The sequence below is a fragment of the Perognathus longimembris genome, chromosome 11 (assembly GCF_023159225.1).
Source record: "Perognathus longimembris pacificus isolate PPM17 chromosome 11, ASM2315922v1, whole genome shotgun sequence".
In the NCBI taxonomy this organism is placed as follows: domain Eukaryota; kingdom Metazoa; phylum Chordata; class Mammalia; order Rodentia; family Heteromyidae; genus Perognathus; species Perognathus longimembris.
The window spans coordinates 58295571-58314457 of record NC_063171.1 but is presented as its reverse complement, the minus strand read 5'-3'; the positions used below and the strand labels follow the sequence as shown (position 1 = coordinate 58314457).

Below are 18887 nucleotides of genomic sequence, written 5' to 3'. Positions count from 1 at the left end.
GGACCTGCCCCAGGCATCTGCTTTCCAGCCTCACTACCCCGCCCTTCTCCTCCCACCCAGCGTGGGGCACCTTTCTGCATTTGGACTCCACCCCCAGCCCCGCCCCCACCCCCGGGGCCTCAGCTCTTTGTGGCTCAGGTCCCTGGGAGCAGACACCTGTCTTCTGAGGCAGGGCTGGGAAACCTTCAATTTCCCAAATGGATCCATTTGGTTAATTGCACTCATACTCCTTAAGCCCCTCTGCCTGTCAGCAAGAAGCTGGGCCTCTTCTCTCCAGAAACAGCACCACCGGCCATAGCAGATACACACAGCACGGGCTCAGGACAGACTGCTGCCTGTCGGTGACAGCTGGGCCCTGGCACTTTATTAGGGACTGTCTTTGGCTTCCCCATTACTCTGCCTTCAAATTGATTTTCTCTCACTGAGGCAGCACCTACCTATAGCTATCTTGTTCTGTGGGATCGGCGGGGCAGGCGTGGGGATGTGGGTAGCAGTGGAGAAAGCTGGTCCCCTCAGGTGTTCCTGATGTCCAGTTTCCTGCGGAAGCAGTGCTCGCTCTGCCCTTTCTGCTGACCCATTCCATGGGGGAGTCGGGTGGGGTAGGGGGCTGGCCTGTTAGGCTTAACACAGTAGGTCACCCTCTGAGTTCTTGTTTCCAATCAGAGGACCAAATATGGCAAAGCAAAGAAAGCCCTTAGGGGCATGAAGCCCGAAGCTCTGTGTACACCCTGGCTCCCAACAGTGTCTGCGGTGTCCGAACGCCTAGCCACCAGCACTGGGCGACCAGACTTCTAGACTAATGGTACATCCTTAAACTCAGCAAAAACTCCACCTTGTCTGTTTCCTCCCCAGCACCCCCCCCCACCCCCTTAGTGCCTTCTGCAGCCTATGGAGGCGCCTGCCTGCCTGCCGGCCTGCTTGGAGGACAGTTGGATGCTGACTGCTGTCTGTGTGGCATGTAAATGAAGAAGGCATTTACATGCCATACACAGGGAGATGGGCGAGGGAAGAAGGGAGAGACAGATGCCATTCCCTCCCGCTGGCTCACTCCTTTCCCCACTTGTCATCGCAGACAGGAATTTGAAAAATGCAGAGGGGTTGTGTGGTCCTTGGACTGGCAGCAGCCAGCACCCAGAGACACTTCATAACTAACCCAGCTGGGGGCTGGCGGCGGGAGCCAGTGGAATGAGGGGGTGGAGGGCTTTGGAGGAATGTGTTGAGCGGGAGAGAGGGAACCCGGAGGTGCAGTGGCTGCTCGGGGATCCCTCAAGTGCCCCTCGTTCTCTCTGGCCAAAGTACAGTGCTAAGGTAGATAACCTTATATTGGCTCTAAGGTAAACAGTAGTTCCTTGGCATGAGGCCCGTTCTGGGCATCCTGCTTTAGAGATACACAAAGGAATCCTTCTTTATCCAAAGCCATGCACCGGAGTGGTTCACCAGTTGTGGTTTAGGGAGAAAGGCCCAGTGGATTTTGAATGCCACGTGTGTGTGTGTGTGTGTGTGTGTGTGTGTGTGTGTGTGTGTGTGTGTCTGGCCATGGACTGTATGAACCCATGAACCCATTGAATAACCACCACAGCAGTACTGCAGCGAAGAAGTCTACTTTTACATTCTTTGTTGTTGTTTTTTGTTTTTGGTCAGTTGTGGGGCTTGAACTCTGGGCCTGGGTGCTATCCCTGAGTCCAAGGCTAGTTAGTGCTCGACCAATTGAGCCACAATGCCACTTCCAATTTTTCTGGTGGCTAAATGGAGATAAGAGTCTCACGGACTTTCCTGCCGGGGCTGACTTTGAACTACAATCCTCAGATCTCAGCCTCCTGAGTAGCTATGTTTTTACATTCTATTTATTTATTTAGCCAGTCCTGGGGCTTGAACTCGGGACCTGGGCACTGTCCCTGACTTCTTTAGCTCAAGGCCAGCACTCTTATCACTTGAGCCACAGCGCCACTCCTGGCTTTTTCTGTGTATGTGGTCCTGAGGAATTGAACCCAGGGCTTCATGTATGCAAGGCAAGCACTCTACCGCTAGGCCATATCCCCAGCCCTCTTTTTACTTTCTTAAAAACCAAAAAACCCACAACTCTGACAGCAAGCACTTGGCTGGATGGGTCTGTGGCTACACTTGCCCTTCATGTGCCAGGGGAATCCCATGTCTCTTCCTCTTGTAACGGATCCTCTGAGTTCAGAGGTCATGCCTGGCATGGTTCCTCTAATCTGCATGGTGTCCCACCTGGCTTATGGTCCACCAGGATTTAGGAAGTCCTGCCCTGTACCTCCCTTCACCTCAGACACATTGTTAGTGAGGGGCTAGGAACAAAGGGGACAGCACTTCCTTGGCTGCATTCATCTCAAAATGTGACTTAAGGGCTGAGGTCACCTCTTTCTCTTACCCCAAGTTTCTCTTAGAGTCTCGCTTCTTTGTCTTCTTCACCATTGTCAACCTGTAGTTTTGAACTGGCTTTAGAACTGTGATATGTCCAAACTAGGCTTGGAATCCCCCAAAGAGAGAGAGGAATAAATAGCTCACCCTGAGGGATGTCCTGAGCAGACGTGTCCAGATGTTTGATCCTCAGGTGGACCATGGTATGGACTCCTAATTGACACCCCACTCAAGGAGCTTGGGGACCCACAGTGCTAGGCATGGATGGCTGGTCAGGCTGCCCAGCTGGCTTTCTCTTGGAAGAGAGAGAGAGAGAGAGAGAGAGAGAGAGAGAGAGAGAGAGAGAGAGAGAGAGAGAGAGAGAGAGTACAATACAGGGAGACACACAGAGTGAGATAGAGAAAGAGAGAATGGTTGGCTGTTCTAGAGCCAGTTTTCATCTGTATATGATAGCAGCTAGATCACTAATGTCATGGCACAAGAACTTAATCCTAAGTCTTTTATTCTTTTAAACTAATCAAGATCAATGTATTATAAGTTAAAAACCTCAAAACTTAATGATTCTTCAACTTTTATTTGCCATCTTATAATTTTCTTGAATCTTGCAAACAATCATTGGTTGATTTTTTTTGTCAGTCATGGGGCTTGAACTCTGGGCCTGAGCACTGTCCCTGAGTTCAAGGTTAGTGCTCTACCATTTGAGCCACAAAGCCACTTCCAGTTTTTCTGGTGGTTACTTGGAGATAAGTGTTTTATGGACTTTCCTACCCAGGCTGACTTTGAACCTGTTGATAAACACTTGATTTAATTCCTTTGATTTGAACCCTTATTTGTAAATATAAGCATTCATTTTCCTTTATGACGTCATACAATTTTTTCCTAACGAAGCCTTCCAAGCCTTGTGTAATTGTTTTTAATGAGTATTTTTAAACAACAGTTTTAATGAGCCACAGTATTCATCTTATCAATTTATCCACATAAAGACTATCCCTCAATGATTTTTAGCGTATGGTATGTAGTGGATTTAGTGCCCAGAGTTGGGCAGCCATCATCACAGAGAATTGTAGGACATTTCCACCACGAGTCCTTAGACCCTTTCAACACCCATACCCTCAGTAGCCCCCTGGTGTCCTCACTTCTGGGCCCTATGAACCGCTGGTCTCCTCTGTGTCTGTGGACTTGCCTACTGAGGACATGTCAGAGAAATGGAATCATGCAGTACACTGTCCTTTGTGTTTGGCTTCTTTTGCTTAGCAAGATATTTCCAAGCTTCATCCACGTCTCTGGACTTTGTTCCTTCTTCTGGCTGAATACTATTACATTGTGTGGAGAGATCCAAATGTGTTTATCTCTGCATCTGATGGATGACCAGGCCACCCGCGCTCGACTTTCTGAGCCCCGTGTCTTCTAACACAAATTCCAGAGCTCCTTTCTGGTTCTGGCCTCCAATCTCCACTTGACTCCAGCTTGGTCCCTCCTTCTTGAACCTTTTCCAACTCTTGAGCCTCCCCCCCCCCCCCCCACTTAGGGATCTATCCCACAAGATTCTTATCCCTGTCCCTGTCAGCCTTCCTCGGAGCCTCTCTCCTCGAATGACAGAATGCTGAGCAACGGCTGCTGCCATGTGTGGCACCCTGAACCTTAATGCCTTTTTCCTCAAAGTGGGGGCTAGGGACCCCTACAGCAGTGGAGGAAGGCAAGTATAAGTGCTGTGAAAACTTCTTCCTGAGGGAGAGACAGGAAGAGCTCGAGAGCTGGGGCCTTCTCCTTCCTGGTCTACATAATTCCTCCCAGAGGGGCCTTTTCTTCATCTCTCAGGCTCATTCTGGATATCAGTACTGTTACCCTGTTAACTTCTGCTTCCTCTACCACTTGTTTTTCCTACTCACATTTATGTGGAAGGTGACCAGTCAAGAGTCTAGCCACTAGCAGGCATGAAGGATGTCATGGCTATGTGATCATGAGCCTTAGATGACCCAGCCCATCAAGTCTAGTTTGCACACACCCCAGCTCAAAAGCATATTGGGGCTGCTGCTGAGGGGGGGGGGGGGTGTGCCCAGTACATCTGATTCTCCATCCCACACTTGTGTCCTGCCCCTGGAGGGTAAGTGCGTCGCAGCGAGGAGGGTGTGCATGGCCCAGAACACGGGCACAGCCGGGTGGTGGGTTATACCGTCAGAGATGCCCTTTCTGTCATCCAGGGACTGCTAGAAGGGGGTGGGGGGGGGGCGGCGGCAGTGCTGTCACGAGGCCAGGCTGAGGCTGCCTACATGCCCTGGCTGCCTTGAAATGCCAGGCTGGGGACGAGGCAGGGTCCTGTTGGCCTTGAGTCAGAGAGGCTTGCGAGGATGGGGATGTACGTAGGAGGGTGTCCGTCCCAGTGAGGTCATGGGCAGAAGTACAGAAAACCAAGGCGAAGATACACGGTGGTTAAAAGATTTGTGGAGACCCACGTGTAGTTATGGAGGAGGGAGAGGGCTGGGTCTGAGCACCAGGGCTTAACCCAGCCATTTAGGCCCGGCAGGTAGACACAGGCCTCCTCTCCCCAGGAGAGCTGTGTTATGGTGGATGCAGCCTTCTAGAGGGCTCCAGTCCTGCTCCTCCAGTCCAAGGCGTCCCATGAGGTGCTTTGTGTCCACAAGTAGCAGGTGTGCGGTGTGAGCTCTAGATGTTCCCAAACCCTCCTGGCTGTCACCTGGAATGAACCGTCTCTTCCTACCTCCTACCCCCACCCCAGGCCCCTTTCCCTGGTCCTCCCTCTTTCCCAACATATTACAGAGCCAAGTGGCTCAGGTTTCAAAGTAGAGATTCATTCTGGGCCTTGAGCAAGAAGCAGCTGCTTTTCAGCCACACCTCTAATTCTCAGTCCAGGTGTCCTCTCAGCTCCTCCCCACGCGGGAGCCAGGACTGTCTGATAGATAGCATTTCAGCCGTGGCAGCCAGAGGAGGCTGTACCCACCAACTGCCTGCCATGGAGACACCCAGCCCCTCACTCCTCCCCGGCACCCTCCCCCACCCCCCACCAAGGGAGACAGCCATGCACAAAGCACAACCAGCAAACAGCCGGAGACCACCCCTCTCGGACCCCGAGGTGGGGAGGAGAAGAGGGGTCAGTCCCACGGACTAGGTTTCCTCGGCTGTGTGAAAATCCTAGAAGATGAGGGGTGGCCCCTACACAGCTGAGGAAGCTGTCGCTCACCCTTGCCAGCTGCGGGGAGATCTAGAAGCAGACGGCCCAGTGCTTTTCTCTCCAGCAAATGCCCCTGGTCACAGAGTGATACGGGCACTGCCCCTTTGGGAAAGGAAGCGCGAGAGTGTGGGGTGGGCTGGCTTGCTGGGAAGGTGCTGAGTCTTGGGTGAAGGGCGGTGTGGTAGCAGGTGCTCCCTCAGGACAGGAGCCAGGAGCCCCTCCCGCTAACCTTGTGTCTTCCTAACTTCCCTCTGCCTTTCTCCTCCTTGCTTGGTGTTCTGTTTCCCTGGGACAGGCTGGTGGTCCTCAGCAGGTGGCATTTTTAGTTAGTTTTTTAAAAAATTATTATAATGGAGATATACGGAGAGGAGTAGGTGGTTTGGGTTTTTAAGGAAACCCTGGTGTTGGTGAGCTGAAAGGAGTGGTGCTTACTCTGGTGGCTAGCTGTTACTTCAGTCCTTCCTTGGAATGAGAGAGAAGGAAGGGAGGTAAAGTGGGGATCACAGGACAGAGGGAGAGCCGAGGACGGGGCCTCAGGTGGGCCCAGGCTGGCCTCTCTGCTGGTGGTGGGTTTCACAGCCCAAAGCAGCAGAGACAGAGCCCCGGGTGAGACATGGGAGGCTCGGATGGGTGATGCCAGTGCTGGGGCTGGGCATCTGAACCTTGAGATTCAGAAAGGGTGCGGCGTGGCTCCAAAGGTGGCCTTGACTGCGGTCAGAGAGAAAGCCGAGAGGCACCAGGAGACAGATCCTGAGGAACAGACGGGCACATCTTCTGAGTTGAGGCTAGCTGTGCTTCTAAAGAGCCAGGTATGCTCTCTTCCCTTCCTGGATCCTCCCACTTCTGTACCGCTTTCTGGCTGCTGGACAGGTTGATTCCAGGGAGTCGTAATAAGCAAGCCTTGGGGCGCTGTGTTTGGCAGAGTGGCTGAGTTTTGCCTTGGCTCTGTGGGCTTTTATTATCTCTTTGTTCCCCCACAATTTCCTGTGGCAGTCATGTGTGAATGTGTTCCTTACTTGGTTCTTGTAGTACTATTCTAGTCACCCTATTAGTTTATTCCAAGAGTTTAATTGCTGGCATGTGGCCTTGGAGCTCTATCTATTGGTGGATTCTGAAGCATTAATTCAGGCCCACAGCCCAGGAGAACAGCAGAGCTGTTTTATTCATGGCTCTGATGCATTTCACACTGAACATATTCCATGCCAAGCTCCTGGTCTCCTTGCACCCCTACAGTGACCGGAGCTCACTTCTCCTTCTGTATCTTTGTGTATGTGTGCACATACCAACTGGTATTGGGGTTTAAACTCAGGGCCTAGTCATTGTCCCTTAGCTTTGTCACTCAAGGCCACTGTTCTACTACCTTGAGCCAAACCTCCACTTGTGGCTGGCGTTTTGCTGGTTAATTGGAGATAAAGAGTCTCATGAACTTTCCTGCCCGGGCTGGCTTCAAACCTTGATCCTCAGACCTCAGCTTCCTAAGTAGCTAGCATCACAGGCATGAGCTACCAGCACCTGGCCCACCTTATGTTGATTTTTATTCCCTAGTTACCTCTGAAACATAAGCTGCAGGGGAGCAGAGAAGGCTGTGTCCACTCCCACTGTCCCGTGGCTCAGTGCCCGACGTCCATGGCCATTTCCGGCTCCAGGAACCAGGACTGTCAGCTGAGCCATGTCTCGGGCTGTCAGGTTTCTCGCCTGTCACTTCAGACATGTTGTGACCACCAGCACAGCCTGCTCAGAACGGAGGTTGTAAAGGCAGGGGGTTCCCAGTAGTGACAGCTTGAGGGAGGAACTGTGGGCATCTTGTCGTCTGCCAAGGACAGCTTGTGGAATCAACACCAGGGGCCTCCAGTCTGGGGGAAGAAAGCAAACCCAGACCTGACAAAGAAAAGGACAAGTAGAAAAGCAGGCTTGGATGGTGAAGGGTGGTTCTGACACTGCATACCACTAATGCTGACCACGTCTCCTGGGGGTGGGGGGAACTGTGCCCCACGTCTCTGAGTGGAAATCTCGCCTTCAGGCAGCAGCTATGTTTACCCAGCTTACACTGCGCCTACGGGTGTGATGGTGCTTTGTGTAGGACTGGGCACTAAATCCTCCAGTGTTGCTATTGTCCCCCCGGTGTTTCCAGATGCGAAGTACAAAGGTTCATTACATGTTCAGGCCCTCCACCCTGTAAGGCAGGGGAGGCTTCAAACCTGGCCATGGGGCTACGCAGCCAACGCCCTTGCTGCTGTCATGTCCAGCATCGTCCCTGGTCAGTCCTTGCTGAATTTACATGTATCCCATCTCACAAGCACCCCATTTGGAACCGAACCTCTCACGCGGCTCACGGGTTTCAAGTTCAGGCAGGTTGTTTAAGTGTGTAGGGCATCCCTGGGTAAGAAAACAGAGCCCCTGTGGTATGGTATTCAAAGTCACAAGGTTGTCCAGGCATGGTGGCTCTTAACCTCTAATCCCAGCTCTGGGGGAGTTGAAGTAGGAGGGTGTAAAGTTCAAAGCCAGCCCAAGCGACATAGTGAGACCTTGTCTCAAAAAAAAAAAAAAAAGTAAATAAATTTACTTCTTTTTAAATAAAGTTGTTTAATTACTAAAATTAAATTTTTAAATGAAAAATCTACAAAGTTAAATATCCACTGGATGTAGTGGCTCAGTCCTAAACTATTAGGGAGGCAGAGATTAGGGGATCATGGTTTGAGGCCTGGCTAGGAATACAAAAGATGACAAGACTCCATCTCAGAGCAGTGGTAAGCACCTGTTACCCCAGCTAACGGGGAAGCACAAATAGGAAGGCTGTGGCCCAGGAAGGCTCAGGCATAAAGCAAGACACCTACCTAAAGAACAGAGCTGGGGATATGGCCTAGTGGCAAGAGTACTTGCCTCGTATACATGAAGCCCTGGGTTCGATTCCCCAGTACCACATATACAGAAAACGGCCAGAAGGGGCACTGTGGCTCAAGTGGCAGAGTGCTAGCCTTGAGCAAAAAGAAGCCAGGGACAGTGCTGAGGACCTGAGTCCAAGCCCCAGGACTGGCCAAAAATAAATAAATAAACAAAACAAAACAAAAAAAGAACAAGCAACACAAAAGGGGAAGTGGAGATGTGGTTCAAGTAGTAGATGTGGTCCAAGCCTTACAAATATAAGGCTCTCAGTTCAATCTCCAGCACAAGCACGCACGCACGCACGTGTGCGCATGCACACACACACACACACACACACACACACACACACACACACTTCATCGGATTTGGTCCCTGCCTAGAGTTTGGCAGTCTAGGAATTTGCGTGTTTGAATGGTGCCCGGCGATCTATGAAGCATTCCCTCTCCCCTCTGTAACACACCTCTCCACAGGGATTCTTTGTGAAGCAGTGAGTTCACCACGTAGTGTAGCCAAACGGTTCCTGGTCAGGCGGCTCCGTGTTTGCTCTTTTCTCTCTTTGTGCACGTGTGTAGGGGTGGCAGCCCTTTGTGTCCACATCTCCACACTGAACTTTCTCGTCATGGCCCTTCATTTTATGAGCTTGTTGTAGAGACCAGCAGGACGCCTTCTTTAAGGAGGTGAAACATAAAATAAATCTCTTAAAGGCACACAGTTGAGTGACGGTCCATTCATATTATACGCAATAATCACCTCTGTCTAGTTCCAAAACATCTTCCTCATCTCCAAGAAATCTAAACCATTAAGCAAAGTCAGTCCCCAGGCCCCTTCCCTTCTGCCTGTGGCCGCCACCAGTCCGGGTTGTCTATGCATTTGCTCATTCTGGATACTTCTTATACTGAATTTATTCATGAATCATTTAGTATATGACTTCACTGTACCTGTTTTCCATTGTAGCACATATCAGTCTTTCCTTCCTTCCTTCCTTCCTTCCTTCCTTCCTTCCTTCCTTCCTTTTTTTTTTTTTTTTGGTGCTAGTCCTGAGGCTTGAACTCAGGACCTAGGTGCTGTCCCTGAGCTTCTTTTTCTCAAGGCTCATGTTCTACCACTTGAGCCACAGTGTCACCTCCAGCTTTTCCTCAGTAGTTTATTGGAGAGAAGATCTCAGCCTCCTGAGTAGCTACGATTACAGGCACGAGCTACCAGCGCCCAGCTTGCCTCCTTCCTTTCTGTGGCTGAATAATGTTCCCTGATGGTGTATACCCGGAAATGTTTCCTTCCATTCATCTCTGGATGGACCATTGGGCTGTTTCTCCCTCTATGCCATTGCAGATGCCACTGCTATTAACAGATTGTGCAGGTACCTCTCTGAGTAGTCATTTTTAATCGTTTTATCTCACAGGCAAATATACCTTTGAGAAGATTGAAGGCTTGTATGGGAACTTTATCTGTAATTTTTCAAAGAACATCCAGATGAGATGCTCCCTTTAAAAATAGCAGCTTCGCTCTGGGACTTTGCTGAATATCCAAGATGAGATGGTGGGGCTTCAGAAGCCCCAGGTTAGGAGTCAGGACACCTGGGTTTGCTTCTTGGCCTTGCCACTAACCAGCTGGGTGATCTCAGGCAAATCCCTTTTCCTCTCTGGGCTCTTGCATTCTTATCTGAAAAGGGGATTTATGAAATGAACTAATGTTTAATTAATTCTCTTAAGATTTAGCTGGAAGAGTTGCCTCTTTAGGGTACAGTGGGAGAGAACTATGAAACAGCTCAACATGACTGGTATCCCTTTTCTCTTGAGTTGTTAAATTGTGAGGTAAACACATTCATAATGGTTGAGCTGGGTTTTTTTTTCTTTTTTGCCAGTGTGTTTCTAGTTAATGAATTGCTTCTGGCTTCCTTGTTCCATAAGAAAATATCCTTCCTTTTCCCATGACTTCCTACTGCTTGGAGGGTCCTGAGCAAAACAGACTGGTCATGGAGCCACAGCTGGAGCTGCCCCACCGTCTCTCGTGAAGCTACTGAGCCTTCCCCTAGCTTAGGTTCTGTCCACGCCAAGCTTTGGGCCGCGGGGCCTGTGTCTCACCTTTGGAGGCATGCGTACCGAGGAATGGCATTCCAGGCAATTTGAGAAACTGTGTGAGTGTTGTCTTAGAAGGTGAGGAAAAAGAAAGGCCCCTGTGGTGCCTTCTAGACAAAGCGTTCCGCCTTGGGAGATTGACTGCTCTCTCAATCCCTTTCCAGCGGGTTGATTTCCTGGCAAGAATACATATTAACCTGTAGAAAAACTCATCTTCACTGTGCACGGCCCAGACTCACAGCAAACACCCTCTTGCTCCACCTGGTGGTTTTCTAGAGGAATATGTGTTGGTAAAAACAAGACACATGATCTTATTAACTTGGTCATTTGTTTGATTTTTTTTTTTCATCTATGTGTATATCGTTCCATCACGTATTTGAGACCTGCTATGTCTTTGGTGCTATGATTAACTCTAGGAGTCAAACAACAAGCAAAAGAGACAGAGAGGCAGGTGGATGAAGTGTGTGTGTGTGCGCGCGCGCACACAAACACGCGCAGGATCATGTGTATGAGGTTGGAGGTCGGTATTAGGCCTTGCTGCCAGGGAAGAAACTGCTAAGATGTGAACCAGAGTCCTTCCACTTGCCTTATCTCCCGGCGCAGGGAGGCATCTCTGTTGCAGTGATTGGTGACCTGCTTCCTACTCGAGGTCTCGAGAAGGATGGCCTTGTCCCCCAGGAGCCTGCTCCTGTGCTCCACCCTCTTGGATGGATGGGATACGGTGGATAAATGCAGGTGACGAGGGACTTTAAGTTGCTGCCGGTTATGTGTCCATGTGGTAGATGGTTTTTCGTCTAGAAAAGCGGGAGGAAATCTGCAGAAGTCTCTTCCTGCCTTCCTCTTTGACTTGGCATGGTAGAACAGCAAACTGGGCCAATTATGAAAACTCTGTGTTTCAGGGCCTCAGGAAATACAACACTGTGTGAGCACTCAGCTGCAGGCTTCCCTTGTTCTTCTCTCTCAGGATCCACACGTATCTTCCTTGAGCGATCATTCTTCAACCTTTTCTTCTAAGTCCAAGAATGACTTCCTGTGCTTACTGTTGAACTGTCATAAATTCACCCACTCTGCTGGCCACCAAAGCCAGTTTCTACTAAGTCACTGCCTCACTTTAGAAGAACAGTGTCAAGGACCACCACACCTTTATTAGGACAAGGTGTTTTCAGAAATCATTTTTTAAAGTCCTTTGGGCAGCCAAGTTTTTGTGTCCATGACCCCCACGGCAGCCCATAGCACCATGCTTCCTCATTCTGGGATCCAAGGGCATGGCTAAGATCTTGACTCTGGACCTCCATTCCATCCACACTCAGTCTCAGGCTGGAAGCTTGCCATGGTTCTTCCGGCCCAGTGTGTGGTGTCTTGTGGATGCTAGGAGTGGGACTGGTGCTTTGTTCTCGGGACTGCTCTGTACAGACTTGGCTTTTCCTTCTACCACTGTGGTCTTAGAAGGTGGTGGCGTGCCCTCCTGGGACAGGTGACACTATACAGAGGGTGTGTGTGTGTGTGTGTGTGTGTGTGTGTGTGTGTGTGTGTTAGTACTGGGGCTTAAACTCAAGGCCTGGGCACTATTCCTTATGATTTTTGCTCAAAGCTGACACTCTACCACTGGAGCCATTTTTAGTGACTTTACTGCCTGGGCTGGCTTTGAACTGTGATCCTCAGATCTCAGCCTCCTGAATAGCTAAGATTTCAGACATGAGCCACCAGCACCTGGCTAGAGACATTTGTGATTGATGGCACCCATGGGCTCTACTAGCATTTGGTAGGTAGAGGCCTAGGATGTTGCTAGACGTCCCACCGTGCTCAGGACAGCTCTCCTCCTCCTTCCCCCCATCCCCCACCAAGAACTACGTTGTCCCACATGTCAATAGTGCTGAAGTTAGAAACTGTACCCTCAGACATCCCTAATCTGTGGCCAAGGGGACCCTTGAGCTCATCCAGGCCCTGTAGGATTCCTAAAGCAGACCACAGGTTCAAGAGGACCTTATTGCTTCTGTGTTTCTTTCCACAGCTGAGCTCTGTCCGGGAGGCCCACTTAGAGCGACACGAGGCAGCGCGACCCCGAGGGCTGGGGAGCAGGGAGTGGGGCCTGGTGCCGAGGATGGCCAGGCAGCAGGCACCACCCTGGGTCCATGCAGCCTTCCTCCTCTTCCTCCTCAGCCTTAGTGGTGCCATCGAGATTCCTATGGATCGTGAGTTATACTTTCTGCTCTTCTCCGTTCCCTCCTGGTTTGGGGCAGAAGAATGGGGGAGGTGAAGAGAAGCGTGGGGTGGGCGGGGGGGGGGGAGTCTAAGACCTGTTAAGCTGGTTGGAGACAGGGTAGCAGTGGATTTGGGGGTTCAGAGCTGATTTTTCTCGCTGGAGAACAGACACAGGCTTGCGTTTGGAAATGAGAGGTTGTATGTTGCAGGGCTGCTCTCCCTGGGCTGAGCCGATGTGTGGGGTCCTTGGAGGGGTTACCACAGGTGACAGTTTGGAATTCGAAGAACCACATAGAGCCTCACATATGCAAAGGCCTCTTGGCCGGAGTTCTCTGAAGGATGGAAGGCCTAGAGAGGGTTGGGAGGGGAATTATCTTGCAAAAAGGCCTGGCTAAATAAGACATTAAAATAAAGCCAATGTATAATAGTACCCTGGGAACCAGGCACGGGCCCCTTGTTTCTAGATTTCCCAGAACCTGACATGCCAATCTGTGGCTGTGTTCAGAGATGGCCCTCGGGCCGGCAGCCACTGCCTGTAGGTGCCTGCTCCCTTTGCCGTAGTTCTGACGTTTCTACCAGGATGTCTCAGCCAACCTGTGGGTGCCGCCTCTGCCCATGTCCCCTTCCTCGAGTGATGCATGGCTCACGTGATGCCAACCTGGACCTGCCCTGCCTGGTTGGCAGATGTCTCGGGAGGAGTTGGGAGCATAGCAGTGTCCAAGAAAAGAGCGGGTCCCACCGCATGACAGAGGCCATAAGTGTCTGCAAGTTGGACCCAGAAGCGAGATCGGCAAGGCCCTTGCTGTCCACCCCAAATGTGTGTGAACGCGGCACACAGGGAGGGAGGAGATGGGAGTTGTGAGAGAAACTGTTCCCATGGCGACCGTCTATGCAGCTGGCTCAAGGAGAGCTTCTCATTAACAGTCCCCGGCAGCCAATCTAATAAGGAGCGTGATAAGGCCACGTCCCCAGAGGGGAGGGGATGCCGAGGAAATTGGGTTATCAAGAATGTGATGAAGGCTCATTTCTCTTCTGCCACTTCTCACTCACCTACTACAGGATGCTTGGGGTCGGTGGGGGAGGAGCACCTGCAAAGTGAACTCAGAAATACATGGCTCATGCCTGCAATACCAACTGCTGAGAAAGTGGACAATTGGGAGGATCATAGTTCAAGGCAAGCCCAGGCAAAAAGTTATTAAGAACTCCCCCTCTCAACCGACGGGCTGGGGACGTGTGCACCTGGTCCCCCAGCTCCATGTGCGGCGTGTAGGAGGATCTAGGTCCAAGGCTAGGTCCTGTCAAAATCACAATATCCATCTGGAAAAAACAAAAGGCAAAGGGATGGAGGTGTGGCTTAAGCAGTACAGCGCCTGCCTACCAAGTATGAGGCACTGAGTTCAAACATGAGTATTGCCAAAAAACAAAAAGAACCTGGTGGCATAGTGCACATGGTCAAGGACCAGCCAAGCAAGGACCATGAAGCCTTGAGTTTAAAAAAAAACAACAACAACAAGGTTAGGGGCTGGGAATGTGGCCTAGTGGCAAGAGTGCTTGCCTCGCATACATGAAGCCCTGGGTTCGATTCCTCAGCACCACATAAATGGAAAAGGCCAGAAGTGGCGTTGTGGCTCAAGTGGTAGAGTGCTAGCCTTGAGCAAAAAGAAGCCCAGGGACAGTGCTCAGGCCCTGAGTTCAGGGCCCAGGACTGGCAAAAAAAAAAAGGTTGAAGAAGTTCTACCCCCCCCCCAAAAAAAGGAAGGAAAGAAAAAGGGAAGAGAAGGAAGGAGGAAAAAATAGCATTGACGTGAAGACGTGACATTAAGAATTGAGATCTGAGCTGAGTACTAGTGGCTCACACCTGTAATCCCAACTTCCCCGGAGGCTGAGCATCACGATTTGAAGCCACCCTGGGCAGGAAAATCCATGAGACTCTCATATATATGCAGTTAACTACCAAAAAGCCAGATGTGGAGCTGTGGCTCGAGTGGTAGAGCACCAGCCTTGAGCACAAAAGCTCAGGGGCTGCGCCCAGGCCCTGAGCCCAAGCCCTAGGACCACCAGGTAACAAATAATAGTAGAACTGAGATCTGAATTCCACTGGGCGTGGAGGCCTGGCATGGAGGTCTCTCCAAAGTGTCAAGAGCCTGACCTTTCCACCACAGTGTCCCCGTCCCAGCATCCCTGAAGGAGACTGGGGAGCACCCTCCCTTCCCTGCCGTGTTCACAGAAACTCGGCTCCATTCTTGCTCAGGGTCACACAACGAACAGGGATGGAGTTGGAATAGACACTACAATTGCAGCTGTCCTGGGTCAAGCAGAGCTCGGTGCTCTGCCTCCCCACACACGCCATCCCCTGGCTAACTGGGAAGCAGAGCTCTGCCTCAGCTGGCAGCGTAGGAAACGGGGAAGTGCGGAGCCAGGAAGATGGCTTCATGCCTCCGTGTTAGAGAGGGGAGTCCTTGTGCCACGCCAGTCCAAGGAGCCCAGGCCGTGTGGGTTCAGAAGGCCTTCAGTATACTGCCCCCCCCCCCCAAGGGCTCTAGGCCACCATAGCATCCCCAAGTTGAGTCTGCAGAAGCTGATACCCAGACGACAGCAAGCCTGGCCCTGCTGACCCTTCTGGGAGGATCCAGTTACCCTGGCAACCAGGCTTCTTCCTGAGCCCGTTCCCAGATCAGCTGTGCCCACCCTCCGTCGCTGAGGGTTTCAGATCAGAGGCTCCCCTTCCAGATGTCCTGGGCATTCTCGGTGCCTGAAGGGCTGGGCACTGCTTCTCTGGGGGTTGGGACACAGCGGCCTCCTGGACCAGTGCCCAGGGCTGCTGTACAATCCCTCATTGAATGCCCTGCCTCCAGCTCCCACCACCCTGCCAGTGAAGTCACACGCACCTTCCTCCCACCCGCCACTCCCTCCCCTCAGCTCCAAGGAGAACAGCGCGACCTTTGAAAAAAGCCAAGGGTCACCTCATCAGCCAGAGGAGATTTGTCCAAAAGTGAGTCTGTTGGCAGTTTGGCCTTCCATCTCCCTCACACACCACGGGGACGCAGTGTTTCCTTCCAGGAGCCCACAGAGAGGCCTGTGGAGTGGGGAAGACACCCCCACCCCCACCCCCGCCCTTCATCCCCATAGCACTGCAGGATGGCCTCATCAACACTCCCCCAACAGGCTCCATCCTGGGACAGAAGGAAAGAAATTCATGAAGGCAAAAATAACAGCCTAGAGAGGCCCCTGCTCACCCTGCAGAGCCAGGGTGGACGAGCTTTTCTCCCCCTTGGGGGACACAGGCAGAAATTCATTCTTCACTTGACAGGCATCAGGTTCCGTAAAAGGAAAGGTGAGCAGGTGGTACCACACTGGATACGAGTTTGGTCATCCTTGTCTCGAGACAGGCCCTCCCCACTGTCTCCCCCTGCCCATCCCCACCCCCGGCTCCCCGGTAGCTTGTCTTCTAGATTGATTGTGTTCCTGCAAAAAATTCCTTGGGAGCACCGGCACAGCCGTGGCTACAAATGTCATTGTCTCTTTAAGCGAGTAGATTGTCAAGAAGGCCGTGGCCAGATGGCCTGCGTGGGGTGGGAGCGGCAGCCATGCCCTCGTGGCTGCCCCGTGAGTCTCTAAGGTCTCCTTTCTAACCCTTGCCCAAAGAGTGGAGGGGACAAGGCTCTGAGGCCACTCGCTCTCCACCTGTGTGTACATTTCTAAAAAACGAGCCCTGGACCAGGACCTTGGAGAACTGGGGCTCCATTCCAGCTCCGTAGCACACTTCCATGGGGTCTTACCCGAGGGGCCGCCTTTCCTCTTGGATTTGAGATTCCCTGAACCAGCCTTGACTCTACCAGAGCGGCTGGAGTCTGTGTGGGTGAAGAAGGAAGGTCCTGTGTCAGGCAGCCAACTGGGGTGAGGCCGGAGCCTCCTGGGGCCCTCTGCTGGCCGCCAGAGCCTCGGTTGATCCTCCATTGTGCATGAGGAGCCAGGAGATGCCACGGGGTCTTGAAATGTAGAACCCCAGGCCTAGGCTGGTGGCCAAAAGGAGTGGTCTCAGAGGCCCGCCCTGCCTGTCCTGAGAATGCCCCCTTCTCCCTGCCCCTCCTCTGCCAGCCGCATTGGGCTTCCAGCCATTCCTGGGCCACCGGTGGGAGAACAGTGTTCAGATGGAGACGAGGAGCAGGTGCTCACAGAGGAGCCACACTCTCCCTCCCTTCCTCCCTCCTTTCCAACCCCCTGCACTCCCTGGACAAACATCACTTCAGTGTTCCCTGGGCCACACGACCCTGACACACACTGAACCCTGTCATTGCTCACACTGTTAGGACTTTTCCCCTGCTGATGGAGTGCGCAGCAGGGCGTTCATAAACGCCATGCTCCCCTGACTTGTGTCCTTTGAGCCCCGGGCCTCTCCGTACCCCTGGTCCCACCCTCTCTGAGCCCCCGTGTTCCTCTTCCACGTCTCACTCTATTCAGGCCAGAAAGCCTCAAGGTTGCCGTGATTCTGCCCTGAGTCCCCAGCCTCCACTCCTGCCGGCAGCACCCTCCGGAAACGCCAGCTGTCCATACCAGTGCAGGCCCTGACATCTCCACCTGTGTGAAAGGGGTTGCCGTGTTGATTTTTTGATAGCTCCGGGAAAGGCATGTGACATGATGGTGGCACACAGTCTGTCTTCCCAGATACACTGGAACCAAGACATCGTCCCTGCAAAGAACATACACAGCATCTAGAACCTTGATATCCAAAGCATGATACTCAGACTGCCTTCCTCAGTATCCCCAGCCTTGTCAGAAAGACATTCTTTGGGCTGGGGTGCAGCTCATTGGCAGAACGCTTGCCTAGCATTTGCAGGTCCTGGGTCCTATCCCCAGGACTGTAGAACATAACAACAAAACAACCACAAAGGAAAACTAGAGTCCAGATCCCAGCCTGGCTAAAGTGCAACCGGCCTGTTAGCCAGACTTAAGGTGATTGGTGTACTTGTTAAAGTCTAGAAAATAGAAACATACACGCGCGTGCGTATCAGTGTGGAAGTCCTGGTATATTCCAGACAGGGAAGCTTTGTGGTCCCTGCCTCTTTGCCCCCTCTGGGAGCAGTGTGCCGGGCCACGGTCCAGAGCATAGAAAAGCAGGAGGTCCTTGAGGAGAGAGCATGCTTCCTCATGTGGAAGAGGAGAGGGTGGGAGAAGTAAGGCCACAGCCGCATCTTAGGCCTTGGCCCTGCAGCGGTACCTCAGAGCTAGCCCTTTCTGGCACCTCCGTCCTGTCTCAGCCTCCCTTCCACCATGGACTGAGGAGCCCAAATGGCACCAGGTACCAGGAGACATCTTCAGGGTCTCCTTGTCACTAAGGGACTTTGGGCTCCTCTAGTGGCCTCTCCCTTTGGTCAAAGGCTGGTCTTGCACCACGTGTGGTTTTGGTCTCCCAGGGAGGCCTGGCTAGGTTTGTTCCCCAAGCTGGCTTGGCTCTCCTGTGGGCTCTGCAGCTGGGAGGAGAGAGCCCCATTTGTGCCATCCCTACCCGTCTCCCTGCATGCTGGGGTGTAAGGACGCCTAACAGTCCTGTGTGATAACAATGTTTTTCTTTTCTCCCCCTCCCAATGCTAACCGCTGGAACTAACAGCAAGCATTCAGAATGAGCGTAAGTCCTCTGTGAGCCTCTGGGAGGCGGGAGGGAGGCAGGAGGGGCCCGGTGAGGGGCACCTGAAGCTGGGGACTTCACAAAGGGGCCTGCCGCTGGGGCCCTGACTCCAGCCAAACACGTGAGGTCTCTGACCACGAGGATGGGGAGACTTTCCTTGGAGCCTCCTATTGCGAGCCCCAAAAGAAGAGGAGTTCAGAAGAGGGTCTCTGGAGGGAAGCTGGGGTCCCTTATAGACACTGCTGCTCCCCCGTCCTCCAGTGGCTGACCACCCCCCCCCCCACCCCAGGTCAGTGTGGTTCTTTGGCACATAAGGAGCCCTGGGAAGTTCTCCGGGACTGAGGGCTTCTTCCGTTCTTTCTGCACTTTGGCTGTCTACTGAGCCTCACAGGAAGTACCAGGCCCTACGTTCTAGAAACACAGCTGTTTTTGTCCCCGTATTCATTTCTCAGGAATGCTGTTCGCCACGCGGAGTGCTGGGCATTGGGATCTAAGCCTGGGGGGAACATAGAGTCTGGATTCCAGTTTCTCA

At 52.2% G+C, this 18887-nt stretch overlaps 1 protein-coding gene across 1 annotated transcript in view; it reads left to right on the top strand.

Moving 5' to 3' along the window:
• The window catches only part of Nfasc (neurofascin), a 158144-nt gene that overhangs the window by 79168 nt on the left and 60089 nt on the right, over positions 1-18887 (top strand). Inside the window, 1 exon segment of the mRNA XM_048357419.1 lies at positions 12539-12719. Coding sequence (XP_048213376.1) covers positions 12629-12719 — 91 coding nt within the window. The 5' untranslated portion in view covers positions 12539-12628.